Below are 27,977 nucleotides of genomic sequence, written 5' to 3' on the forward strand. Positions count from 1 at the left end.
TTTCTTGATGCACCAACTTCCGGGGACGCGTGTATTGTAGTTCTCTACTGAAAGCGTGTCCGGAACTAGCGCTTCCTAAACGTAAGAAGCATATCCAAGCCCGGTGTATGCTGCTGTGATATGACACGTTTACATTGTCATTAGAAATAGAGCAACTATTTTCTCAATTTCCCCCATGAATGGATTGCTTCGAAGAGGATTTAGTCAACGCTCTTCGAGAAATTGTAAACAGTAGCAACTGGCAGTGTGTCGGATCAACATGTAATTTTAAATCCCAATGCACCAAGTAAGTTGTTTAATTAGACACCTTAACGTTTTTCTTCGATGGTATGGACGTGTAGTTCTTATTTCCGTTATATTATGTCATTTGTGTTGGCTGTCATTTAACGCTGAACACCCTGATAAACGCAAGCCAGAAGGATACCTATAGCCACAATATAGCCTAACTAGCTAGGAGCTTGAATCGACATAATCATTTCGTGTATATTTATGTGCATATTTGAAGCAGAACAGATTTTGTAACAAGTGTATTCTTATTATTTTCACGAGACTTTATTCGGAAGACGGGGAACACATTGTTCTTGTGCACACCGAAAACGATGGATACTGGGCGATGGATTCATCGTGTCCTCATGAAGGTAACGACCTGGCTTGTGAGCTGTCGTGATATGTTCATAAAGATTCTTTACTTTGAAACGTACTAGCATTACACCAAGCAAATGAAAGAATTACGTGAATACACCGTTTGCACGCAGATCAAGTAGAGTGCTAACATTGTTTGTTGGTTTATTTGTGAAAGCTTGGATAAATTCGAAAACGAAATAAACATGCACTTTTGTGCAGGAGGACCGCTTGATCTTGGTGATATTGAGGACTTGGGCAATGGAAAACTGGCATTAATATGCCCTTGGCATCAGTTTGACTTCTGCCTGGAGACTGGTGAATCCTCCACTGGACTTATGGTAGGGGACGTGATCAACATTTAAGGACGGACCCTCTGAATTAGTTTAATAGATGTAGTATTGCCTGAATCCAGTAGATGGTGCATGAACTGAATTGTTTTGAGGACTGGATCATTTATTTCACAGTGAGTGATGCCTGTCTTTCCCTTTGCAGAACCAAGTCTATGAGGTCAGAGTGGTCCAGGGAAAGATTTACATAAACACACAAAATGCCCTATCACTCTGTCCCATTCCAGAAAAAGACACGTTATCATTCGGTAAGGCATATTTAGAAAAATTAAGGTCATTTTGACATAATTATTTAGCATTACTCTGACTCTTACATGTAGTCATGCACATAATACATGGACATTTACATTTATGTGTGGTCTATTGTTTAGGCAGAGTGTTACTAGATGATGCAAAGTCCACATCTTCTGAGGATTCGCTCTGCTTCTGGGCAACAAAAATCCTCCTTACCCCAGACCCCAATGAGAAGGTAATCAAGCTGCATATTGAAACAAATGCTATGGCCATGGAGTGGATTAGGAGAAGAGTTTTCAGTGTACCACTGTAAAATTAAACTGGAGACCTGTGATATGGTTTATTCCTAAAATCGTTCTAACAGTAATTTATGATCTCATCTCTCAAGGTCATTCTGACACAGGAAGCATTACAACGGTGGAATTCTGGCAGGATCACGGACGTGGGCCAGGCAACACCGCCAGCTCAGCCCAGCAGGAAGCACAGCCTGACTGTGCTGGACCCGGGGAAGATCAAGCGTGGCAAAGGAGGCACATTGGTAAGGACATAGCAGGACTCATTCAGCTCTCTGGGGCTATCGTTTCTGCAAGTAATTTTAACTAAACCTGTAGTAGATTTTGTTTTGGAATCTATTGTTTCAAGTAGAAATATTTTTGTCCACTTTGCTTTCACAACCATGCAGATTTCCATGGTGATTGAAATCTAATATTTCAAAAATGTGCTTTGTTCTTTACTCAATTTCTGTTTATTTAAATTTGTTAAAATATTTGCTGAACCTTTTTTGTCTCTGTTTTTTACTAAGGAAATTATACTCCTCAGGATAAGGGATACATGTAAACTTGTGCTGCTTTTTCAGTATAACACAACAGCACAGTATCCACATTGTAAATGACTTTCACTAAATTTTGTGCTTTTGTTCTGATAGGCCAGCAGGATTGCCCTGTTGCACTCTTTGGCCAATATAGAGCAATGGGCCATAGACCTGTCTTGGGACATAATCGCCCGGTTCTGTTCAGTGACGCTGAGCTCTGGGGAGCCCCTGCCCCGCCAGTTCTTCAGTGACTTTGTCAAAGTTGCGGGAGATGAGGCCAAGGTCAGTCTTACCCACAGTCTGGGAACAACTCTAGCTCATGTCTGAATAACTGCTGGTTGAAATAGCTTGAGATTTCCCCCCACAGCATTATCACTTGCTGGAGAAACGGATCACAGAACTTGGCAGCTTTTTTGGTGCTTTACCTGTGCACAATGGTAGGTGAACATCATTTGTGACTTTGTTCATGGAATATTCTTAGTTACATGTGAGAGATATAGCACACTCCTTTGTCTTTGCAGGACTCTGGCAGTCTGCAACAGACACATCCCATGACCTGCTGGCCAGGCTGGCTATTGTGCACATGGTACATGAAGCCAGGTATGATGGTCACCCAGGCTTCTAATCCACAAGTCAGTGTTGCCAGAGTCTTGGGAATCTTCTCTCCTCAAAATATTTCTTATTTCCCAAGTTCATTTGACTGGCACACAGATTTTCATTTGAACTGCCCTCCCCACTATGCATACGTTCTATGTCTCCCGAAAGTGGGGAAAAAATACATATGGGTAGTGGAAATTTACTAAACCACTCTGCTCAAAACTAGCATGGTTTGTTTGCAGTAAAAATGAATTCAATGTTGCTCTCACACATGAAACCAAGGAGTATAGCAAACGCAAGCAAGCAGACCGTCACTTTTTACTATACATGTATAGTAAAATGTATTCACATGCATTATGTACCTGCAGTTACATAATGCATGCAGTTATTATGTAACTGCAGTTAATCGTTCCTCTGCACTGCAGTGATGAGGCGGAGTTGTCTCCCTGCAGGGGTCTGGACGTGCACCCCCAGACGCTGTCACGCTTTGCAGCGCAGAGCGATGAGAGCTCTGTGCAGGCACTGGAGGTCATCTACAGAGATGAGATCACACACGTGGCAGCAGGGCTCAAATGGTTCACATACATCTGCTCAAAAGAAGCACGGGTACGTTTCGTTTGATGGGCATGAGAACTTGTGGGTTCCAACTTAAAATTGCAATGCATGCTGAGTGAAAATAAAGGCTATGGTAGAGCCTCGCCTGCCATATCTAACATTTTTCTTGACATATAGGTTTTGCAGCTTACTCAAAGTAGAGGTTCTATTTTCGCCATCTCGCCTTAGGATTGTTTGTCAACATTCCATGAGCTGGTGAAGCAGCACTTTAAAGGATATCTGAAGCCTCCCTTTAATACAGAGGGAAGGAGAACAGCAGGGATGACAGAGGAGGTAAGAGTCCTATTCATACTAGAACCGAATTAGACCATTTTCTGAGACTTCCTCCTGATCTAGTTCTGACTCGAATGCACTTAAACCTGTGTATAACTTTCAGAAAACGATGCATGTTTCTTGTTTAATTCTTGTTCTGTGCGCAAAATTTGGCATTCTGGATGGAAATGAAAAAAGTTGTGTAGATGTTTGAAATTAAAGGCAGATTGCTTTGTGGTTTAACTGAATTGGTTTCACTCTTTCTTTCTTTAGTGGTATGTGCCGCTGGTCAAGCCTTCTAGCTGAATGAAGATTTAATACAAGCCATTATGCTGCAGTCCAAGGGTGTTCTTCACAAACACAATCACAAGGCCCATCTGTACTCGAGCACATCTCTGGAGTGTTCCTACCACAACTTAGTGTGAATTATGACTTCAGTCTTGCAAAACAACTGGAGTATGTTCTCACTTCCTGGAGTTCAGTGCAGTGGTCAAGACATTCTCTTTGAGAATCTGCTTCATTTATTTGGATATTTGACTCATCTTTACTGCATTGTCATGTAAATTAGTTTTGAAGCCAACAACAGCTTTCTCAACATGCTACCAATCTCATCAAATGCATGAGCACACAGCTGACTGTTAAATCGCTGAAAACCTCAGTACTTGCTATTGTGCTGCTGATGACATTATGCTGTAAAACAAAATAATTCTATAAACAATGTCTTTAAAGGGATTTGAAACAATTATTGCTGAATCTATGAGTTATAACATTTCATTTGGTATCTGATAAACAGATTTTTCAGGTCACCCCTTTATACAACTAAGCTCCTCAGCTTTTTGGTGAATTCTCTCTCTGTACCAGTCCAGATTATGCTGTTGGGTACTACCATATATCTCATGAGCATGTCATTCTCTTCTCTGCAATCAATGTCCTTGGAGCTGTTAACATTCCACAACCCTTAGCTCTGAAAGGGGTGAATCATTAGAATGGCTACATTTATATCAGGCAATAGAAGGAACAGAAACGTAAGGGAACTGTGATTCCAGTAAATCTGTAAAACAAAGCGAACATCCCTTTTCAAAGGTTGAATTTATTCCAATGTACTCCGATAATGTACACAGATTTGAAGATAACAGGTTTGTATTCTTGTTGCTTACTAATTTCCAGAGGTTGCCTACATCCTATTTATTTAATCCTCTCAATTCTTTCTTTTTTAAATAATGGTTTATCAGTTGCTTTTTTTCCTAACACAAATGAGAAAACATTAACATGCCCCCACAAAACAAATCCTGTAAATAATTTTAGATTTTAGTTTGAAATGGCAAACTGGGCATTGGTGGTGCAGCAGCAAACAATGGCTGTGGCAGGAAATTGCAGTGGAATCCTAATGTCACAATGACTCCTGTTGTAATGACAGATCGGTCGTTCACCTTTCCCCATCAACTGTGAACTCATCGTAAAGGAATAAAAATCATTTTGCAACTCACCTATTAAAGGAACGAGTGTTTTATCAGAAACTGATTTGTGAGGTAATTGACCGCTAGGTCGGAGACCAAGCTTCCCGACTCCACAACAGAACAACAGCTCCATAGTATTCTAAACAAGTAAAATTATTATTTTTAATAAGAATTATTCATGGGAAGTAGAATTGACTGTCCAATATTGTCCTTAACATATACTATCTGTCGCTATTTGCACTTATCTAATCCTGAAATCTGTTTTGCTTTTTGTTTTTTGTTTTTTTGAATGGTCACATTTCAGAGTAGTTGTTATCACTCAGCTAGTCGAAAGACACTAATGATCTAGCATGGCTTTTTAGTAAAATAATATCTTTCAGTTTGCAGCATTGAAGAAATGACATTCTCTGTGCAGGCATGTGATGGCACACTTGTACAGTGGACCTGACTGGCATAATGCTCCCAAGCAGCCTGGGCTTGTTAAAACTTGAGTGCATTCATTCTTCCTTAACCCCTTTTCACAAGTATTCTCTTCTGAATGTCATCAATAAATCCTGAATATCACTAAATAAGTCACATTGAAGGTATTAAATAATTTAAATGTTCTCTAATGTTATCTTACTGTATTCAGCATGAATAGCATAATTCCTTGTAGAATAATCCCCTCCCACCTGAACTTTGGAAGCCCGGGAGGAGAGTTGGGCTTGGCACATCGGGAAGACCACGCTCACTTGTAGCTTCCCGAGTTTTGTTTCACTGGTGTTTGTCACCTCAGTCACTCTTCCGGGACTAATCATCAAATAATCATCTCTCTTGGGGGTAAGTCCGACTTGTTATATATGCTTAATACACAGTCTGCATTTTGTCCTTAGTGAAGGAAAATAAAATTGATGTTTTTTCTTAAATGGCATAAAGCTTACTTGAAACTTAATATTTTATGTGGTTAATCTATTGACTACTGAACATGTATTATACATATTAGTAGTAAATAGCTTGTGTTGAATAGAATGTTTGATGTTTTGATTCAACATTCCTGCCAACATACCATTTAAGTCCTGGTGGTCTTTAAATATTAAAAGATTTTGTATTTCACACTGAATTAATATTACTGTGTGTTACCTCAATTCAGAATTGCACATTCTACAGTTAGCTGCTGAATGTAATGAATGACTGAATATATCCCCTTGCTAAAGGAATAAGAATAATTGGGATAAGATCTGGATTAAGGTCTGTTTATATATGTAGTCAGAACGTCAGGACAACACATACCTGGCTGTCCTGCCAAGATTAGATTCATAAGATTGATCTACATTATTTTGTAATTCAGCTAATTCAGTTCAGATCCAAACTTTTCTTTGTGTTAGAGGATAATATAAAAAGCGAAATACTGTGTGTTCAAAAAAGATTGGCACTGGTTTGTATGCTTGTCAGTACTAGTTTGTAAACCAACATGTCCAGCTTAGTCAGCGGATGTTAGTTAATTCACTTGTACTTCAAATTCATTTAGTCATTAATATTTATCTAGGAAGCTATTGATCATCTTTCTTATTTTAATATATAATGGATGCAATTATTTTAAAATCTCTCCTGTGTTATGCTCTTAGATTGTGGACATTCCAGTCAAATTGAAGAATGTTGCACATGTGGATTGTATTTTGCCTGCTGTTACAAGGTAAAGAAACAAATACATTATTTCTATATCTATTTCAATTTGTAGACATCTATCTTAATGATTTTCAGTGCGATCTGTAAGTATTTGGACAGTGACACAATCCTTGTGTCACTGTTGTTTTGTTTGTTGTTTTGGCTCTTCACCCCAGCACATTGGATATGAAACAATGAATATGAGGTTAAACTGCAGACTTTCAGCTTTAATTTAAGGGTAGTAAATGGCTCTAAGCTGTTACAATGTTTATGTAGACTTCAAAATTTATCCTGCCACTGCTGTCAGCAGTCAAATCATCAATGAAGACAACCGAGCCAGTTCCAGTGGCAGCCATAACACCTCCACCATGTTTCACAGATGAGGTATTATGCTTTGGGTCATGAGAACCTTCCATCACTTTAGTATAGGGTATTACCCTCTCATCTGTCCATAAAACTTTGTGAATGCTGCAGTTTATGTACTTTATTTCTAAAAACAATTTTGAGCAAACTCACCTGGCCATTCTGTTCCCGAGGCTTGCCAGCTGGTTGGAATCTTGCGGTGAACCCTCTGCGATTATGCTGGTGCAATTGTTTCATTTCAAATCCAATGTGCTGGAGTACAGAACAAAAAATATTTCCCTGCCCAAATACTTATGGACTTCACTGTATATCAGTTTATGCTGGTGACATGGTATACATCATCAGTATCTGTATTTACTCATTACATTGTGCTGATGAAAGCATGTTTATGAAATCTGGTTTAAAATAATGACTTTTGTCCCTGACCTGGTTGACATAACATTGAGTATGGTATTTTTCCCACGCTCAGTAGTGAGAAGCTTCATGATCTACAATACCAGACATGGCTTGTGCTTGCAAGACTCCAGTGAGAGTGTGCTGCTGAAGCACTGTGACCTGGACTCTCACTTTCAGCAGTGGGTCTGGGATCATGGCCGCTTGTTGAACAAGGGCACAGCAAGGTGTCTGTCCAGCCACCAGATGAATCCTGTCCTCACTGCATCCTGCAATGCCAGCGAAGGCCTTGGGTGGCATTGCCACAGTCACTGGCTTATCAGCCACAGTAGCTCCCTGAAGCTGACCACAGATGGGAAAGGCGTGTTCCTGTCACATGAAAACAAGCTGTCCAAGTGGAGATCCCTTGTAGAAGGCAACATCTGCCTGGAAAGCTCAAGTAAGTTCTGGAGAAGGTTTGCGGCAAAGAATGCAGCAAAGAATGGTGTCTGCATACCTGTATGAAACTCTCAGAAGATGATTTATTAGTAAAGACAGATATTTCAACCACTTGTCTTTTTTAAAAGTATGCATCTTGAAACCTCTGCACCATTATGTGGACACAATGCTTTATTCTGTTATTGTATTTTTTCCCTAAAATTCCTGTGCATATCCTCTACTGAACATAAAGACTTGGGATAGAGTGAAGCACCTATTTATTTTTTTTAACCTGTTTTCCCAGTTTATAGCTTGTTTATAGTTTTTCTTTTCCAGCCTCCACTAGGCTTCTCAGCAGTGAGGAATGGTCTCAGTGTCCTTCAGAGGGACATCACAGGCAACCAAAGACCTTATCCATGGTCACGCCATATCATGGCCACACGGCCTAGGATGGGAACGCAGATGGTGTTGTAAACCTTCTTGTTTGTAATGGCCCCACAGGATTCAAAAGGGCATCCGATGAGTCATATGTCTTACCAACAGAAGACGGGGATGCGTATGAGTATGATTACGAGCAAGAGGAAACTATGAATGAAGAGCAGAGAAACTACTATCAATGGTACTATCGCTCAGAAGACCGTGAGTGCCTTTATTTTGCTGCCAGGCTTTCTATTGAATGTTGAAATTCAACCATGCAAGTGAATAGTAAATGGTAAGCTTCAAGAGTCAATCAAGAAAGAAGGGTGTCAAGACTTTTTAAAACAGTTGATGTTTCCCTGGACTTTCCCAGAATGTTTTAATTTGGGTAAATGTGGTGGTACAGAATGTTTTTCTTTGTAAAAGGTTTTTCTAATATAATATAATCTGTAAATGATCCTGTGGTCCATGGTGTGAGTGGTGAGGAAGAGCTGTAAAATGATGTCAAGTCATGCAAAGGAATGGATAGGCAGGGTAAATAACAGGTGAACATGATGAGAATGATGCTTAGGAAAAGTGAGTATTTTTGTTAAAAGATCATTTTGACAGACTTTAAACCTGGGATAAATTGCATATATTGTTCTTGAAGAGGTTTGTCTGTTTTAGCTGAAGACAGGTTTTATTTCTCCATGCAACCATCAGCTCACTGCAACCTTTCATCTTCAGGTTCCAAACTGAGATAACTACACAAGGAAGTGTCATATATTCAAAATACATTTTCACCTCTTCACTGTCATACAGATGTAGAATGTGACCAAGCTCATACCTTAAAAGGGCATAATTATTGTAAATCCGTTTTACCTGCTTGTAAAGTTTTATCTACTTGACAGTAAAATGTAAAGTGCTCACTTGGATTGAATTATGTTCTCTGTAATCCCCCCGTAAATTTCTTTAAGTGAGTATAATAAGAACTCTCATTACCAAAATACCTATTCGTTTTGCAGCATCTCCATGGAAATATGCAATGCTGGTCCTGTCTTCTGGAGCACTTCTGCTGGGCTGTCTGTTACTTGGCATGGGAACAATGGCAAACAGGTAAGAGCTTTCCCATTAGCTTTTAGGTTATGCATCTGGAAAGAAAGCAAACTAAATGGAAAAATAAAATCTACATGTGTGCAGAATGTTGGTTTGATAGATGATGTTTATACCCAGGTAACAATTTGCTTAATAAAATAGAGATTTCAAACCATGATTGTCCAATCATGAATATCTTAAGACCCTGAAGTGTTAAACTCACATCTCTGTATAGGTATGGTGTAAGTCCTGCCAACCCATTACTTGGCAAACGGCCTACCTGCCATGCCAATACCCTTTTTTCCACTCAGAAGTGAATTCCTTCTAAATCAAATACAGTAATGTATAAATCTGCATAGGGTACTCTTTAATGATGTGATGAAGGCTGTGCCAGAGATGTATTGTGCTCCTGACCTCAGGAACAGGAAGAAGATTGGTCAGTATAAGGCTGCCGCAGCTTCCCAGGCAGCCAGGGCAGACGAGCTGCAGGGTATGGCCCAGCTCAAGCAGGCCTGTGGCACTCCCTCTCAGCACAGCCAGCCTCACGGGAAGCTGGCCCTGGACAGCAGCGGAGTGGGAGAGCTGAGGGCTGGAGACGTCATCTTGAAATGGAAGGATGGGAACGTGTCCACACTGTACCCAGACGCTCCAGAGGAGGAAGTGTAAAATGACCAACCAGAGCACTGAGTTCACTCTCCTCCACTTCCTCGTAGAAACAGTACCTCAGAAGCCTTTCTTTTTTTAACGGACAGCAGAAGGTGAAAGGAATGTGGAACTGTGAGATCACCAGTGTTAATTCTGTCCATTCCTTCACTCCGTGTGTTGCTTTCCTTCTTTTCCGTAAAAAAAGTGATGGATATTGCAGAAGACATACTTACGTAATTTGCGTAATACCAAACATTTACAGCTTCTGAATGTTTTTGAGATGTGGCAGCGTGATCATGAGAACAGCATAACTTTCAGTTGTTCCATTCAGTTCTATAGTTTATTTATTCACCTGTGCTGAATTTCACATATTTTCTAAACTGTGGGGATTGGTTACAGTACAGTGATGCAACAAGCTTGCTGTTGTCTCTCTCACACTTTACCACTCAACATGAGACAATTAAAAACATCTGTTTACCTTTTCCAAAAATAGTTGGCTAAATATTACATGATATCTGTATATCAAAAGAAATGTAGAAATGAACATTTTTAAATTAATGTTTAAAAATGCTTGGCATTCAGGCTTTTGATCAAGTTCAAGTGTAACCATTTACAATAAATTGTTTTGCATAGTGTCTGATATAAGGTAGAGCTTTAAATCTGTAGATTAGACAAAAGCACACAAGCACACATTGCAAAAGCTCAAATAATACTAATACTACAGCAACAGATTAAATCTGTAAATTCAGTCACTGTTTTATAATATAATCTGCATGTGGAAACTTTTGTGTTGTCTTTTATACAGGTAAAAATGGGAATGATAGAATGTGATCATCTACAAAATCAAAGAAACATGACGTTCATTTGTAACTACAAAAATAAAGCAATGATGAGCTACATTTCAGTAATAAAACGCTGGATACAAATCTGCCTGATCTGAACTTGTGCTGGTCGACGATAAAACAGCAGTCACAAGTCTATTAATATGTAATAATCTACTTTTATCTTTGCACACTGAAAAGCACACTGTCTGGAAAAAGTAATGACTATGAAAACTAAGGATAATTAACTTATGGATAATTTAAAATACAAAGAAATGTATCTCTGTCAATCTAAATCGTTTCGGTCGAATCAGTAAATAAATGTTAAATGTTTTAGGTTGATCTTCCTCACTTAAAATCTGATACAACATTCATAAATTAACTGCACTCAAAACTTTAAATGTGAGACTTAGAACCATCAAATGCTTCAGCAGTCAAAACAGGTGCATAGATCAAAAGGATAAAAAGACATTTCTAAAAGATATTTATGAAAAATGAACACCAAAAATATTTAAATGTTTCAGCAAACTACTTTGTAGAAAAGACTAAATTAGTCAGTGCAGTTCTGTAAACCTACCACTGCATTTAAATGTTGCCATTTCCACAAATAGGATCTTGAGTGGAAATATCTCTTGTGGCACAAGCAAATGCAGTTACTAATGCCAGTCTGACGCAGTATGCTGTCTGCTCCCCTAAACACTCAGGTGCAAACATATCGTTTTCCATTTCAAGGGATCACAATGGTCTCCATTAACATTTCAGACTAGTGTAGTCCATCCTCTCAACTAAAGCACATACAATCAGTCAACAGTCAAATAAATCAGACCGAATCATCTGTCACATAAAGGAAACATACGGTTTGGAGTGGAGCTCCTACATGCAGAGTCCTGACAGGGGAAGTCTAGAAGATCTTGAAGCCCTTCAGGAGAGTGAGCGTTGGGGCGCGGCGCTTGCTCTGTGCCCGTGAGGACTTGACCGTGACGAGCTTGGCGGTGGCTGGGCAGGGCAGCTCTTTGAAGCAGGGGGTGAGGAGTGACGCGGAGGCCAGGCTCATCACAGGCCTGTCCTCGCTAATGAAGAGGGGCCGGATGGGCAGGGCCCTCTCCGCCTCCCTCCGCGCCTCTCGCACTGCCGTGTGGAACATGTTCTGCACCGAGGCAAAGTCCAGGCAGGCCGACACCTCAAAGAACAGGCAGCTGTACCGCGAAGCCAGGTCCACCCCGTCAGACTTACTCACCTGCCTGAGGGAAAGAACACAACACTCTACCTTGGGCACAGCTCCAAGATCTCATATTACTAACATTATGACCATAAAAAAAATAATCTGATCGTGCTAAAACAGGCTTCAGACAACAGGGTATATTATCAGCAGGATGAAATACAATTTACTGCCCAATACTACATGAAGCGGAGATCAGGGAGACTGATATATTGACTCCCATGCCTCCAGCCCCAAACAAGTATCCAAAAGGATACTCTCATAAGCCCACATCAAAATGGATGTCAAATTAATCAGTCATTGCATAAAGGTGTCCTTGGTCTTGTCTAGACCAGGACTATAAACATTAAACTGATGCTGTGAATTCAGACTGACTAAAGATGCCTGTAAGTCAAAAACTGCATATTTCCAAAATAGGATCAATCTGGATCTAGACATTTGCCTTCTCAGCTATACTGCACTAAATAAACTCTTCATTAAATTACTTAATAACTTAAAATGAATCATGAAATTTGTTTTACACCTCATATTCTTCTTAATCAAAATTGTGCATAGCCCAATTGTATTCAGACGCAGTCCTAACACAGCATTGTGGATGTCCTCTGAAATATGTATGCAGCCAGCTACTGTTCTTTTCAATGTTCTTTGCAATGATTTTGCCTGCACCACCAGGTGCCCAGTTAAGGAAGGGGAAAAGCATGTCTGGTTTACATTATATTTTTCCTTTTAATTCACATTGTGTTTGCAGGAAATGCATCCCAGGTGCAATCCATACCTGTACCGCTCCATGTCCAGCTTGTTCCCCACCAGGATGAGAACCGGTTTGGGCTGAATCCCCCTAGTGTGCAGGGTCACTGCTTCCAGATACTGCTGGCACCCTTCAAAGCTTTGCCGGTTGTCAATACTGTAGACCACCAGGAAGACTGTGGCCCAGGTCACATAGCGTTCACAGTTCACTGGCCCATCCTGGAATTATGGAGTGAAATTCAGAGATACTGAAGTAAAATGGCTGGTATGGCAGATGTACCTGGGTTAACTGTATTTACTACAGGTGTTGCCATCAGCCTATGGATACCCACTCTCCAGGAACTCCATTTATCCCCTGTGGAAAAGCACAATGAGCTTTTGTGTCGTGTGACTGTAAAACCTGCGGGTCAGATCTCTGCTCATACTAGACCAGTTCCATAAAAATCTATGAATGGTTTACCCAACACTTTATGTTCTTGCTGCTAAGTTTCCTGGTGATGAGAAAAAGCCAGAATAAGCCTTGAGCTTTGCAGTCAATCATTGTTTTCTTTATCTTTAGTGAGCCTCAGAGGGATAATTCACACAGGAGTTTTTACATTATTTTAGTTTTAGTGTATGTTTTAGATTTGCATTGACATAATTTGTGCATGATGAAGGATATTTAGATAATATGTTTCTGATAACCTGCAAGCATTATAATGGCACCAAGGCATTCAGAGATTTGTGATCTAAAGCAAGAAAATGCAACTCAATTGACTCTAAATAAGCGTGTACAATGATGTTATGTACATATATAATACCAGTATAATAATTGTATAGTGTTTACATGCAATGATAAACACAGAAATCATAATCAATCTTCCTTCTCAGTTTTTGAGCAGTAGGCCTACAAGCTCTTCTACCCCTAAAACCCCTGTATTACAGTAGAAAGACTTGCAACAATTCCCTTGAACTCAGGTTGCAAGGCCCTAGGAACAACTCAATACAAAGATTTACATTTTAAACAATAATTGGGCGGTATACAAATGTACAACCTCTGGAGGCATACCATATCTGTACAATCTGCTTTGAAGTTGAGTGAAATGTATTTTCTTTTCATGAGACATGCAAACAATAATACATGCCACTGTAGTTCTGGAAGGTAGTCAGAATCTTGTTTCTAAAAGATGCTTCACCTCGCACAAAAACTGTCTAGGACAATCTTAAACACACACTAAATCTGAAATAATATCAACAAACTCCAACAACTCAACTATGCCTTTCATGTACCTTTACAGAATCATAAAACTCAGCAGATGGTGAATAAAATACATTTACTTGTGAATGTCAAAGTTTGACAATGTTTATATACCTACCTGGTCAGCTGTGTCCATAAGTTTCACAAGAACAGGCTGTTGATCCACAATCTCCTCTGAAGTATAAGTATCTTCTAAAATACAGTTTTATTGTGACATAAATGCAATGCATTTATCTCATTGTTATTTCATGTCCTATTTTATCATTTGCTAATTTTAGAAAAATAAAATCATATTCACAGAACATTTTATTTGCAACTTACAACTTGAAGTCAGGCCTGATTATCTCTCTTAATGTCTTTATACTGCACACCTTTCACCTTCATCTGCATTATGAACATGAATATGCTCATTTTGCATGAGTCATGAGAAAATGTTTTTGGAATGCAGGAGATGCAGCTTCCAAAATCAAAGCCAAATGTTACATTATGTAACCTGTTATGCTAGGTATTGCTGCAGAAATAAATAGAATGAAATACCAAATAGAATGCATATACAGCACAATAATGGTTTTTCTGTAACAGTAAAACTTACCTAGATTAGGGTCATATTCACTGATAAAGCGCTTTGTCAGAAACTTCACTGTAAGGGCTGTAGATGAAAGAGACATTCCTTGATTACGTTAGAAACACGCATTATGCACCTTTTCTTTTACACAATTCAAGATAAATTTGAATACCTACAGGTTTTCTTAGCTGATTTTACAATTACATGTTTTTATTATCTTGCAGAATGAATCTCAGTCCACCCTAAAACAGGGACGTTACAATGATTTCGTTGACAAAACTCCGTTACCATGGCAGGAATTTCACTTCGACAGCTTCAAACACATTTGGCACACTCTTTCAGAAATTCTTTTGAGAATCGTGTTAAAAGAAACTAATTCAGAAACAACGATAACACCAAAACAATAGTTAAATGCAAAGAAACTCTTATTGAAGAAAATATGTCTAACCTATGTGTTAATCCAGTATCTTACCTGACTTTCCCGAGCCCGTAATTCCTAAAACAGCGATATTGCACTCAGCATGTCCTCTGTCTGGCGCTGGGACAATATTGCAGGTCCGTACTTTTCCAAATTTTGAAGTCATCTGCGCTTAAAAAATAGAGTGAAACATGAAATAAATCGATTTACAATAGAATATATAAAAAACACTAGCATACCCTATATAACTCACAAACAGAAACACTAACTATCCACAGTAAAACACGTTCGATTAACGTCTACAGCCTGCGCGTCGTCAAAAAATGTCTCCGAAGCGCGCTTTGGTTTTACCTTGCGATTTTCTCCAGTGCACCGAAATGTCTAAAAGTACAAGTTATGTTTTAAACGGAACGAAGCTGAATCAACGACCTATGTTGATACAGTTTTGTCTTAAGGTGTCTTGTTTCCTTGTTTCTGTCTGACACGTTAACCAAATAATTTCCTTTTTGGCTTCCTCATGCTTATCTATGTTTAAATTAATGAGTATCCCATCGGATAGCATACATCTTAAAGACAGACTGCGGTCTGGTGAAATTCAAAAGCCATTTTCCTCCGCAGCATGACTAGCCAAAGCTGGCGCCGAATGAAGGAATAAAAAGGCTAAGATTTACAGAGGAATGTGCATACGTATTTGATTGACCGCCAAATTCCTTGTAGGGAAACTGCGCAGTTCTTTCTCAATTAACAATGCCGAAATATACGGCATGCTCTGCCTTAGTAAACATGAACATGGTATAACCATCGTGTTCATAATAGGCCACATACAATATCTGCTTGCGTTTCTATTATATTAAGGTTGAAGATATGCATGTGTCTTATTATAGATGTTTTAGATTCCCATGCATGAGCACAATAAGAAGTCGTCATTACAGAAATTATACTGTATATATAGGAAGTTTGAAGGAGGAGTCAAAACTGAGCTAAAGCTAAAACACAGCAAGCAGATGCATGCTGACCCATGAATAAAAAGATGAGGAGTTAGGACATAGCATATTTTAGTCTCAATGACATCACTCCTAAATATGCTACATAGCTGCAAGCAGAACTCAGTAAAACAGGCATAAAAAGTGTCCTTTGTATGGGTATGTATGCATTGAGATATCCCAACTAATTACTGTCGTAGCTACTCTAGGTTTTATGGGAATCTCATGAGAACGTGCAATATAGAATTGAATAATGCTCTGCCTCTAAGTCAGTCAGCTAGTTGTGTATTTGGTGCTTGAGCATCACGAGAGCGAATGAGGCTTCAGTCAGATTATTTCTGTCAGTGCAGACAAATGGCTGGTCTAAAAACTCCCTACTTCTTTTCATTAAAAGTATGAAGACTTGGTCATAAGCTAAATGGCTGAGTTAAGTCATTTTAATGTGTTGTTACACTGCAAAGGGGAGTTAAGCCTGGCAGGGCAGAGCATAATTGGCCACAGTGTCACTCACTCTATGAGGGATTTGGTCATGACCATGAACTGGTGGATTGCAGAATGAAAAGCAGCAACAGCTGAAGGTATGTTTGCTTGTCTCCTGAATGGACAGCAATTAGCTTGGCTTGCAAATATAGACAGATGTTCCAAAATCTGAGGGGGGGGGGGGTGTCATGTGTTTACTGAGAGTTGTTTGGATTGCAGTGAGGTTGGAATATGTTTTCATTGCACCTGGTGGGGTCCAGATACACAAGTTTGTACTTATAGTATGTAGGGGTCTACTCACTCACTGGGTTGGCAGGAGAACGTCTCTTGTGTAAGCCATTTTTAAATGCAGGTGAATATACGTAAGTCCAAGTATGAAGTAAGATACTGGCATGGATTCATGTTTGCAGAGGAAATGACGTACGCCTGGATCGTTATCCAGGAGCTGATAGTGAACCGGCTGATTGTGATTGTAAACAGGGAAAGCAGGACGGAAGTCACCATGCTGCAGTCTTAGGTGTGTTGTTTTATGGGACAGTCTCAGGTGACAACTAATGGACATTGCATGAAAGAAGAGCCTGCTAAACTGAAAGAAAGCTGGCATAGCTTGGAGCCAGCCCTAGGCAAAACAAGATTGTTGTTGTGGGCCCAAAGTGTCGCAACAACAAAATAAAACTCGAAATGTGTGGCCTAGGGATGGTTGTGGCCCTAAACGACTGCACACAATGTTTAAACCAGAGGCTGCTCTAGCCTACAATATACTGACAGAGATTGGATTTCAGAACTATACAGCTACACAAACCAAACTGTCCTACAAAAACATTCAAATTAAATTTGTCATGTCCTACTCCTACTAGAAGGAGTGGGAAGACATGGCTGCAAGTCATCATTATTATTGTTTGTCATTGTAACAGGAATCTATTTGACCTCTCATCACTCTTCTCTGACAGATAGTCATAGTGTATTAGAGTTCCGTCACAAGCCCTGCTGCTATCTATAGCCAGTGCTATTCTTATAGCCGCAAACAGCAACGCAAACAGTAGGTGCCCAGCGGAGTGCATCTGCATTAGTCAGAGCGGACACCGCTTCACATGATGGGAATTATCTTACAGAAAGAGCGCAATGTAAACTGAATTTATACTAGCATGACTTGGCTTTGTACTCAGGAGAATTCTATTGGTATGTAATTCTCCCTTCCAACAATTCTGATGAGGAAATAATGCTTGATGGGGCAGAGCAGGTGTGGTGGCTCAGAGGGTGAATCGGAGGAGCTTGATCGCAAACCAGGGCCGGATCCGGAGATGGCAAACCAGAGAGTGAGAGTGGAGGAGAGTGTTTTCTCAGTCGACAGGGCTCTACTGACAAGGAACTGTGAATACTTCCGAGCTCTCTTCCAATCGGGAATGAGAGAATGCGAGCAGGAAGAAATTCACGTAAAGGGACTGCGTGCCCGTGGGTTCATGGTCACCCTCAGCGTCCTCAATGGTGAGCGACCCATTCTGAACAGTGAAGAGATCATTGAGGCTATAGAATGTGCTGCATTTCTTCATGTGGATGCTCTAACAAAACATCTTATTAATATAATTAATTCTGATAACTGTTTGCTCATGTACCACACAGCGGCCATCTATGGCCTGTGGGAGCTTTACCACAGTGCAGCTTTGTTCATCCGAGACATGTACTCTGAGCTGAAAGACGATGTAAGGTGTTTGCCGGATGAACTCTTAGAATATGTGGAATCTCTGGTCCCTAATACATATGTGACTGTTGGAACACACTCTCCATCTATCAAATTGCTACAAGACTGCCAAAGAACAGTTTGTTACTTGGATGAAGATGAGAAGGACTGGAAAGTTTTGACTGATTTACCTGTTGATGCTAGCACAACCATGGCTGGGGTGACAGTCCTCAACAACAAGCTCTACATTGTTGGAGGTGTGCGTGATGTGACCAATCAAGTGGCGGAATCCTGCTACTGCTATGACCCTGCACTTGACAACTGGAGCACGTTTATGGGCCCTCAGCAGCATCGATACAATTTTACACTGGTGGGACATGAGGATTGCCTTTATGCCATTGGTGGAGAATACGACAGAACCACCATGTCATCGGTGGAAAGGTACAACCTCTCAACTTGCACCTGGTCCTTTGTGTCCCATCTACCTCGGCCTGTGGCCAGTGCAGCATGCACCAAGGCCATGAACAGGATGTTTGTGTGTCTGTGGAGGCCCATGGATGCCACGGATATCTATGAGTATGTTCCTGCTGAAGACAGATGGGTGCTCATTACAACACTGATACGCCAGCAGAGCTATGGCCACTGCATGGTGGCTCATAAGGACAACCTTTACGTGATGCGAAATGGACCCTCCGATGACTTCCTGAGATGCATGATGGACTACTACAACCTCACTACGGGGCAGTGGACAGCCATGCCTGGCCAGTATCAAAACAGTAAAGGTGCCCTCTTTACTGCTGTTGTGAGAGGCGACTCTGTGTTCACAGTTAACCCAAAGATGACACTGGAATATATTATTGAGGAGAAGAAATGGAAGCCAAAGACAGAAATGAATGGCTTTCCCAGAATTGGTTCCATGTGGACATTTTTGCTGAGGCTGCCGAAAATGGGCAAACCGCCACGGGGTCACGGAGTCCTGAATGGGTATGAGCAGAATTTAGAGAACAATGTGTATTGTGAAAAATCACCCTCTTTACAATGTGCTGATTGATATGGAAAATTTGATAGCATGACTTCATAAGATGGTATCACTATTAAACCAAATGAAATAAAAGTTTGCTGTCTGTATCCTTTGTATCAGATCAGAGCTTTGATTGATTGTGTCATCCTGCTGAGAACTGCTGGTCATACATTATCAGTGACAGCTGAGACTTGAATCCTGCAACAAACCCTGTGTCCTCAAGTGTGTGAGGTCCGACAATAACATTATTCCCTGTCAGACTGTGTATTTGAGAAAATTATTTACTTAGTTGACTCATATCCGGCTAGCACTGCAATCACTTCCCAAAACACTTTGAAACAAATCCTTACAAGGTCCTTTTCCTATTTTGATAAACTATTTAAAAACTACCATACCCATGAGCCATAAAAAACAGGAATCTTAGATTATATCTAGCTTGCAGGGAACTGTCTCCTGGGAGATCAAGGGTATACTAAATAAAACTGGTAGATTATGCAAGCAAATATGAAATGTGCAGCTTTTTCCCCAAGAAAAATTAATAAATAAATAAATAAAATCAAGGGCTTGGATACCTTGTATTATTTATTTATTTTCAGAGCCAGAATACATGTTGTAGTCAAAATGTAATGTCTGGTATTCTGGAGGTGTTAAATTCTGACTTGTTTTAACACACTTGTCTTTTTAACAAGCAGCACTGGAATACTTCCCACACAATGAGCTCCATTTTTCTTCACACTGTGCATCATTTGTGACAAAGTTCAAAAGAATGAAATTATCACTATACATATTTTTTACTCTCATATTTCTAAGGAGCTTCGTAAGTAAAGTCTGTTCTTTTTTGTTGGTCTGTATTTATTCATAATGATGTAATAAGGGAATAAGCCATTTTTTAGCTAAATGCATGCCATCTATCAAAAGAAAATACAAATCTTTAATACACACCTTTTTGGCCCATAGCTGATTTGATAATCAAATCACAAAACTTGATTATTTTGTTTCCAGTTCACTTTCAATAATCAAACTGAAATGCATACTCATATTCACAGGAATGACAGCAAGTGTGTTTTGGGTCAAATCCTCTTTATGATGCAACTTTATTGTTGTCTGAGGCAAAATCCAATACAAAATACAAGATCATATACAATGTATTGAAATTACCAGCAATTTGGAAATACATTGTACACATATTATATAGTTGCATGAATTCATTAATTGAACATTTAAGACATTTAAAATAGCCAACCCATAAATATTATATAAAGCATCCTCTACACCAAGTAAAAATGAGAGAAAGACCAGCTGGCAGCTATTATCATTAATTCCAGGCAAGCTGTTGTTGATTATGAGCATTGGGATTATCAAAACACTTTTGGCATTACACTTTGCACCTCATTGATTGATGTGGGCACAAGGAGGAATGCAGAGAGATTAATTGTATTAACCACGCCATATAATCTTACCACCACCTCTCCCAGTCTCTCAGCTATGCTGTGTTCATGTTGCTAGCCCAGCGCACATATGATCTGGATGCACCTTATGGGGAAAGCTGAAGGAAAAATCATTCCTTGGAATTCTGTTTTGTTATATTTACAACAGATATCTGTTATTCAAAGTAAAAAGTTAATAAATAAGTGTCATAGAAAATTAAATAAACATTCCTCTTCTCACTATTATTATCATTATTAATAATAAAAATAAAAAATATCATGAAAAGCCAGTATGCCAGATGCTTAGTTTTAGTTTATAGTTTAAGTTTTAGTTTACTTTGCAACATATTTAATATGTGCAATTTACTATGCACAAATCATCTTAATTAATCGCTCAGAGAATGTGACCTGTCCTCATTGTGGAGCAGACTGGACTTCCTGCTTCATGATGCCACACGTGTCATCAGCTCCTCCAGGGCTCTCTCACAGTGGTTCTCGTGAACCAGCAGCACTTCTTTGATGGCGTTCTGCTGGAAGCCCATCTCATTGAATTGGGCCAAAAGGTGCAAAAATTCAGCAGCCTATGAATAAGAGAAATAAGTACAAACCTAGATTAAATACTGTGCTAGAAAGGAATTTATTGACTAATTGCCTATTTTATAAAGAAAGAAAATACAATGAAAGCCCATTTAAGTGTTTAGAAAGCATATAATTTGAACAATGTTAAAAATGTCAATATGTAAGTTTTACTATAAAGTGCAAATTAGATAATAAAACTAAGCTAGCACATTCACCTACAGTATCTAATAAAGTCTAATCATGTGCAAATTCAGTTTAGTAACAGGTGCAGGTCCAAGCTGGGCTATAGCCCAGTACTTGCAGGCTGTCAAGTATAAACATACATGTAACATACATGTACTTGTCTTTGTATCATCATCATTATTTCTGAAGGTCATTGAAATAGCTCTGCACTGTGACCTCTCAGGACACTCACCTTGGTCTCACAGTTATGGAACATCTCCAGCGCCTCCTCCACTTGGACTGAGTCATAGCCGAGCTTACACAGCCTATCGCACGCCACCAGGTAGCTCAGGATCTGTGAACAGCAGAGATGAATAGGAGTATTAAGACAAATAAAGACAGAAGAACCCACGGCCAATTTCACATCACTGTGAGAAATTCCATCAATACCATTAATAGCCCTATCCCTCCCCTCCATTTATGGAGCAGAGTTCTTTGCTCGCAATGGAGGCTTCATTGCAGGCCTCTTTGGTATGAGAAAATAACAGATAAGTGAAAAAACTGATTTTGCATATCAGAGGGATTAAAAATCAAGCATGTCTTACTTTAATCATGCCACCTAATGAAGAAAAAGGTTTGGATATCAACTGAATGAAAGAGAATACGTGTGAGAGCTGTGGGAGGCCAGTTTATGCTGATTGGGAGCACTATTTAACCAGGTCAGGGGCTCTGATGAAGCCAGAGTATCCTGGCAAGCCAGCTGCTTTCCCTCCTCATCATTTCACAGCCAAGTGCAAGAGCAAAGCCTACAAGTTACTCAGATACCTTTCCAGTATGTGGTACTGATGCCAGATATGCAGTAGATATGTGGTGCTGCTGCCAGATATGCAGTTTATATGAAAATAATTGTTTCTCCTGAATATTTTTTCCATTGAGTTCAACAGGAAAATTTGTCAGGAGAAACAATTATTTTCATATCTACAGCATATCTGGCAGCAGCACAGTGGTTTGAGGCTCATTTGATACCTTGGACCCTTGAAGACTTAAAACCATTTAGCCAATAAATGTGTTCCATACTGTATCAGCTTAATGTACAGTTGAATCTAGTCCCACCTCCCAATTCCCATAGAGATGCGTTCAAATGCAAGGTTTTAGTATTGCTTGTAGGACAACCTGAAAATGAGATATCTAGACTATGATAATGTTGATAGGTCGCAGACATCAGGAAGTCATGGCATGCAAAGGCTAATCAACAAAATTCATAACATGACTACTTTTATTTACATAACATTGCTGTGTCCCAAAAATGATGGTGCCCTGAAATGGGATGACTATGTATAAATTTCAAACTGTGGAGTACAAATCCTGAAGACAAAATAGCAACTGGCTTTGACGAGTAACCCCTGAGCAGGTTCTCTGACTAGAATTAGATCTAAAATGTAATGGACTGATGAGAGAGGCTTTCAAAACAACATTGATCAGGCTGAGTCCAGCAGAGGTGGGCCTTTCTGAGTGACCCCACAGTAATTCACAGTACAGCCAGAGCTGCTCCCCACAGGCCATGCAGACTGCCTGTACTCATGGCAGCTGCTGTGAGACTCTTACAATAAAATAATACATTCCAGATTGTGGAAACACTGGTAGCTATCTATTTTTTTGCGGTATTTATTTTTTATTATGGTTTTAATTTCACAGGCCAACATCTTTTGGGAGATAAAACCAGATGTTTGCTCAGTAAAATGTAAGTAGAAAGGTTAATAGTAAGGCTAGTGCTGGGGAGGGGGCTTTTGAGCAATAGGCAGTACATTTTATATAACATAACATTACATAGTTATATGGCAAAATGTTTAGTACTATTGAGTATTAAAAGTATTAAGTACGATTAAGTTTTCAAGGTGAGATACCTCTTTCATTTCATGTAATGTTTACAGTTTGAGGAATTATTGTTTATTCGTAGTAGTTCAGTAGTTATGAAATGATACATCTCAAAGGGAGGTTGCAGATAGATATTGAACACTACTTTCACTGTATTTCTGAAGTAGTTAAGAAGAACGCTGCAGCTGAACCCCTTGAGAGAGACTCCTGTTTTCAGTTATGCAGTAGAGGAGGGGCAGAAAAAGTATTGGAGATTTGGCAGGTGAGTAAACGCCTAACAAAAACACTAAGCCTTTGTTTTGCAGGCCTTGAGGCATGCATCTTTATCTTGGCACATATTTCATTGTAACTGCCTCTAGCTCTGGTGGTGCTTGCTTACCATATTGAATGCACTCCTGTAAGCCATTTTGACTGAACCATAACTAAATTCTAATTACACATTGAGAAAAACATTTTTCAGGGTTCTTAGTCGGATATGTTGACTAGGTAGCTCTGCATACCGCATCAATATAAAATCTGATTATGACCACTCCCCCAGAGACGGGCAGTGGGAGGTCACACAATATAAAATTAGAGTGAGGTCACATCCTGTGCTGCGCTGGGATTCCAGGAAGTGCTCCCAGGGGAGAGTGTCAGACCTGCTCTGGACTCTGCCGGCCGGTCTTCTGTAGGGCGATGATGGCGGTGCGCAGTGGGTAGCCCTGCTTAGTGACGGCCTCCAGCAGCTCCTGCTCCTCCTGGCTGAGTGCCGACAGCAGCTCCACCGAGGAGTCCGGGGCGGATGTGTGGGAGCTGAGGGTACGGGCGCCCGAGGGAGGGGCTGGCAGGCGGGAGTAGGGGCGAGGAGACTGCAGAGAGGCCACAGCAGAGGGTCACAATCCCCTGAGTGGCAGAGGACTGAAAACTACACAGGGTGCAGTTCATGTGTCAAGGCCTTGAAGTCCCTATTTTTGAGTCGATATTGCGTCCTCACTGTGTAACCGGCAGCATAATTTATGCTTTAAAGCCAGGGGACAATGCACAGCTATATTTGCCATGTGACGCACCATCAGGCGTACAACCTTGAAATGCTATTCTGCTGAGATACATATTCACGGGGCAGTATTACCCACTAATCCCGATGAACTTGTAACAACTTGGGAGTATTCCAGGAAAAGACTTTACACTCGCTATTCTTAGAGGGTACATCTTTAGAAACATTTGAGAAATGTGATATGAAAAAAAAAAAAGTGAGCATTGCTTCCAGTCTTAATCTCTCCTAAACAACATCCTCAACTATTCATGACTGATTCCTCTGTGAATTAAAGGAAGACAGACATCTCCCCGAAGCGGTGTGGCAGCCATCTGGAGGACAGAGCTGTCTGAATACTCAGACATGAAAAAGGCTGAGAGAGTTCCATGAACCTTTAGAATAGTTACAGTGCTTTGTCTGCTGATTTAAATGCCTCCTGTCTTTTTCAGGCTTCTGTAAGTCATAGCTGCTTATAGTAAGGTCACACATGGCTGGGAAAATGTCTGGGCTCTGCAATGGATTAAACACCATAAAAGTTAATTAGGCTGATTTCCTGTCAACTGTACAATAGGAATATCTTTATCATAGCTTTTATCCAAATGTGTGGGATTATATAAATCAGAGTTCGCAAAAAACACTTTGACACTGATGTTCTTGTATTACTGTTCACAGATTCACACAATGAATACAAACTGGACCTACACTCAGTGAGAAATTTATTAGGTCTTTATTAGATTTATTTTTTAGACTTTCTGCTGCTGTAGCCATCACAGAGGTTTGATGCATTGTGTGTTCAGATATGCTCACCTGCATACCACTGTTGTAATGTGTGGTTATTTGTGTTGCTGTCACCTTCCTGTCAGACCAGTTTGGCCCTTCTCCTCTGACCTCTCTCATTTTTGCCTGCAGAACTGCTGCTCACTGGATGTTTTTTGTTTTTCGCACCATTGTCTGCAGACTCTAGAGACTGTTGTGCATGAAAATCCCTGGGGATCAGTTTTCTAAACTTTTTTTAAGTCTTAACTTTTGTTAGTATTTAAAATATCCTTCATTGCACACAAAAATACAAACAGTGAGCCAATAAGAACATGCATCAAAACTGAAATATTATAAAAAAAACTCCCAGTAAACCATCTGTTTAGGAGCTAAAGAGTATAATTCAGGCATAAAAGAACAGGATGGCCTGTGCACAGTCAGGGCTGAAGAGTGATTATGTCTTACTGGTGTGGTGGGTCTGTGGCTCCGGATGGAGGAGACGTGTCCCGCAGTGGCAGGGCGGCGCTGCAGGTGGAAGGGGGGGGACTTGGATGGGGGCTGGGGGCTGAGGGATTGCTGTCGGCTGGAGCGGGATGGTGCCTGCATCCTCCTCATTGGACGCCTGTGGCCTTGGCGCTGGGGGCTGCTGGTCCGGGGCCTGTCCAGCGAGCCCTGGCGGAATTCGTGGAGGGAGGGCGAGGAGCCCTTCCGCGAGCTGCGCCGGGACGTGGGATTCAGCTTGCGGGAGGAAGGCCCCGGCTCTTTGAAGCCGGGGCTCTGCCGCCTGAGCGCAGAGCCGGGCGGCCGCTCGGCGTCCTGATGCGCGGCCGATGCGTCCTCCTCAGTGGACGAGCCCTCGTCATCCTCGGAGTAGCCTTCGTCCCCTTCCGAGTCGGAGATGATGAACTTGACCCGCGGGTGCAGGTAGCGCAGGTCTGCGGCGTTCAGGCTGTGGCTCCTCTGGCGGAGGGTGGGCTCCCAGACGTCACTGCTGCGGCATCTGGCCAGCCGGCTCTCCTGGGGGCTGCTGAACATCAGCCAGAATGGGGGACAGGAGGCCACTACCTCTGAGGGGGAGCGAGGCAGATGGATTCGTGGAGCGCTGGGATACCTCCTCTGTAGTCCCCTCAACACCCATTTCTCAACGCTGAAGTCGTACTGCCAAACACAAGGAGAAGATTCACTAAGGCTGACGGCATGGTGAAAATACATTAAACCAGGAGAAACTATTCCTGGTGAGCAACAGCATGGTTTTCATTGTGATTCAGTGCTCAACTGAACAGTTGATTACAAGTAATTCACTTCACAGAGTTTCTTTGGTCTTTGTTGGTTGCTGATTTTAAGATGGAATCCAGAAAGCTCTATTGCTCTACAGGTCCATTGTTGGCAAGCCTTGTATTAACCATTTTGAAAATTAGAGGTTCAAAAATCATAAAGCGCATAATAATAGCTCTTAATCGCGATCTATCACAAACAATAAGTCCCTATGTGATGTTCTTTCATGTAATAATGTGGCCTGGACTTTTGCCATGTCTTGTCAGAATTATTGTTGTAAGGTTTACCTTTCTCATTGGGTGAGTTCAGCAACCAAAAAACCCTCAAGATACACAAACCTGTCTTTCAAACTATTCTAATAATCTGATCATTTTTCTTCTTTAATTTCCATTAAATTATACAAAAAAGGCAGAGAGGGGTAAACTCTAGTTTATTATTTTTGGACTGGTCGTGAACATATAGAATTCTAATCTTTTAGCTCAAACCAGGACAGCAAAAAGCTCAACATATTTCCAAATAAGGCCTTTAGAAGCACGGATAGAGATCATAAATTATAACAATGGATCAAAAGCAAAATTAATGATGAATAGACGGGAAATGTTCCCAAAATGAATTTGCTCTTATCAAGAAGATTAAAAGAGGTGGACTGGCTTTGCAATTCATTTGGAACAGATCTGCAATGCCATCTAACGTCAGCACAGAACCTCCAGCTGCAGACTATTTAAGGAGAGGGCAGTGCCCAAGTACTGCCCAGAACTCAGTGATCTAGAAAATGCATGACTGTTATAACATGTTTAAAGATATCACCAAAGCAACGGTTCCAGAAAGTGCCCAACCATCGGCCAAAGTAATTACAATGTGGTTTGATGCGCTGATTTCATATCATATATAACATTAATGACACGATACTAAGACAACCAGGTCTTCAGACACTAGGAGACGAGCATTCGGTCATGTGGCTATCATTACAAAAAGAAGAGAGAGTGAGACCCTGAGAAATTCCCCAAGGCACATGTAACACTAACATAAGGCTTGTCAGTGATATAATCTCAGAATAACGGCACAGGATTCAACGCCAGTGCCAAGACTACAGAATGCTGCAGCTCCACGTCCTGCCATCTTAACCAAACAGAACAAACATGAAACATGTGTGTATGTGTGTGAGAGAGAGAGGGGGGGCGGGGGGTATGAGAGAGAGAGTTGGGTTCAGACCTCTGTCTCCCACAGTATCTGAGGGTAGTCGGGTAAGCACAGCTCTGGCGCAGTGACAGGCTCCACCTCCTCCACAATCCCCTCCAGAGACCCCATGGGGACCTTGAAGGGAACTTCATCCAGGCTGCTCATTTTTATCCCTGGGAGAAAACATCCACATTCACACGTGACGTCAAATGGAAAAGATTGGGCAGCTCTTCCCACAGAACCACACCTTGTGTTTTTCTGCTTAGGATGTTAATGCTTACCAGACAAACTGTCTGGCCCTATTCTTGATTAACTTAAGAGAAGCAGACTGGCAGCCTTTCCTTGTTATATTTGTTTACCTTATTACACAGTGATTGGCGCCTGGAGAGAAGTGGATTAAGGATTACATCGCAATGCCATCGCCTGATGCTACGCAGGCCACAAACACATGCTTGGACGCTCATGCACATGTGCCATCAACGAAAAATCGTTACACCTCACTAAATCTGTGAATGCATGTATACTAAATGATATTGAGTCTGTACAACCACAGAGTTTCACTAGGGATCCCATCAGTATGAGTGTTAATAAAGCTATGAAACTGCAAATGCACCATTGAAACTTCATCAAAGCAATTGTTCCTCTACTTTATA

The 27,977-nt window shown here is 40.7% G+C and overlaps 5 protein-coding genes across 11 annotated transcripts; 3 read left to right on the forward strand and 2 right to left on the reverse strand.

Moving 5' to 3' along the window:
- Positions 1–45: 45 nt before the first annotated feature.
- Positions 46–4,222, forward strand: si:ch73-314g15.3 (uncharacterized protein LOC368688 homolog). 4 transcript variants are annotated; one of them, XM_061245660.1, is made up of 12 exons: positions 46–286; positions 550–638; positions 844–962; positions 1,117–1,219; positions 1,343–1,440; positions 1,594–1,743; positions 2,131–2,298; positions 2,384–2,453; positions 2,538–2,616; positions 3,039–3,219; positions 3,397–3,501; positions 3,754–4,222. In XM_061245660.1, exons 1-12 carry the CDS (start codon positions 180–182, stop codon positions 3,784–3,786), a joined length of 1,302 nt encoding a protein of 433 aa, XP_061101644.1. In that variant the 5' UTR covers positions 46–179; the 3' UTR covers positions 3,787–4,222. The 4 variants fall into 4 exon arrangements, with proteins under 4 accessions (XP_061101644.1, XP_061101645.1, XP_061101646.1 ...); XM_061245661.1 differs by having other exon boundaries at positions 3,066–3,219; XM_061245662.1 differs by lacking the exon at positions 3,754–4,222 and having other exon boundaries at positions 3,346–3,484.
- A 919-nt stretch (positions 4,223–5,141) lies between these two features.
- Positions 5,142–10,816, forward strand: si:cabz01068815.1 (solute carrier family 51 subunit beta). Of its 2 annotated transcripts, none has more exons than XM_061245664.1 (6): positions 5,142–5,756; positions 6,542–6,609; positions 7,414–7,776; positions 8,256–8,393; positions 9,176–9,266; positions 9,665–10,816. In XM_061245664.1, the coding sequence occupies exons 2-6, from the start codon at positions 6,570–6,572 to the stop codon at positions 9,909–9,911; spliced, it is 879 nt and encodes a 292-aa protein (XP_061101648.1). In that variant the 5' UTR covers positions 5,142–5,756; positions 6,542–6,569; the 3' UTR covers positions 9,912–10,816. The 2 variants fall into 2 exon arrangements, with proteins under 2 accessions (XP_061101648.1, XP_061101649.1); XM_061245665.1 differs by having other exon boundaries at positions 8,298–8,393.
- rasl12 (RAS-like, family 12) lies at positions 10,209–15,553 on the reverse strand. 3 transcript variants are annotated; one of them, XM_061245668.1, is made up of 6 exons: positions 15,249–15,553; positions 14,952–15,063; positions 14,507–14,563; positions 14,033–14,103; positions 12,706–12,896; positions 10,209–11,952 (listed from the first exon to the last, which is right to left on the reverse strand). In XM_061245668.1, exons 2-6 carry the CDS (start codon positions 15,061–15,063, stop codon positions 11,613–11,615), a joined length of 771 nt encoding a protein of 256 aa, XP_061101652.1. In that variant the 5' UTR covers positions 15,249–15,553; the 3' UTR covers positions 10,209–11,612. The 3 variants fall into 3 exon arrangements, with proteins under 3 accessions (XP_061101652.1, XP_061101650.1, XP_061101651.1); XM_061245666.1 differs by having other exon boundaries at positions 14,033–14,106; XM_061245667.1 differs by having other exon boundaries at positions 14,033–14,106; positions 14,952–15,068.
- A 2,108-nt stretch (positions 15,554–17,661) lies between these two features.
- On the forward strand, positions 17,662–19,089 carry kbtbd13a (kelch repeat and BTB domain containing 13a). The gene has a single exon (XM_061246875.1). The coding sequence runs from the start codon at positions 17,662–17,664 to the stop codon at positions 19,087–19,089; it is 1,428 nt and encodes a 475-aa protein (XP_061102859.1).
- Positions 19,090–20,785: 1,696 nt separating this feature from the next.
- On the reverse strand, positions 20,786–27,489 carry ubap1lb (ubiquitin associated protein 1-like b). Its single transcript, XM_061246877.1, has 5 exons — positions 27,358–27,489; positions 25,336–26,028; positions 23,741–23,950; positions 21,481–21,582; positions 20,786–21,067 (listed from the first exon to the last, which is right to left on the reverse strand). Exons 1-5 carry the CDS (start codon positions 27,487–27,489, stop codon positions 20,930–20,932), a joined length of 1,275 nt encoding a protein of 424 aa, XP_061102861.1. The 3' UTR covers positions 20,786–20,929.
- Between the last annotated feature and the right edge of the window lie 488 nt (positions 27,490–27,977).

Source organism: Conger conger, chromosome 6, assembly GCF_963514075.1.
Source record: "Conger conger chromosome 6, fConCon1.1, whole genome shotgun sequence".
Classification (NCBI taxonomy): Eukaryota; Metazoa; Chordata; class Actinopteri; order Anguilliformes; family Congridae; genus Conger; species Conger conger.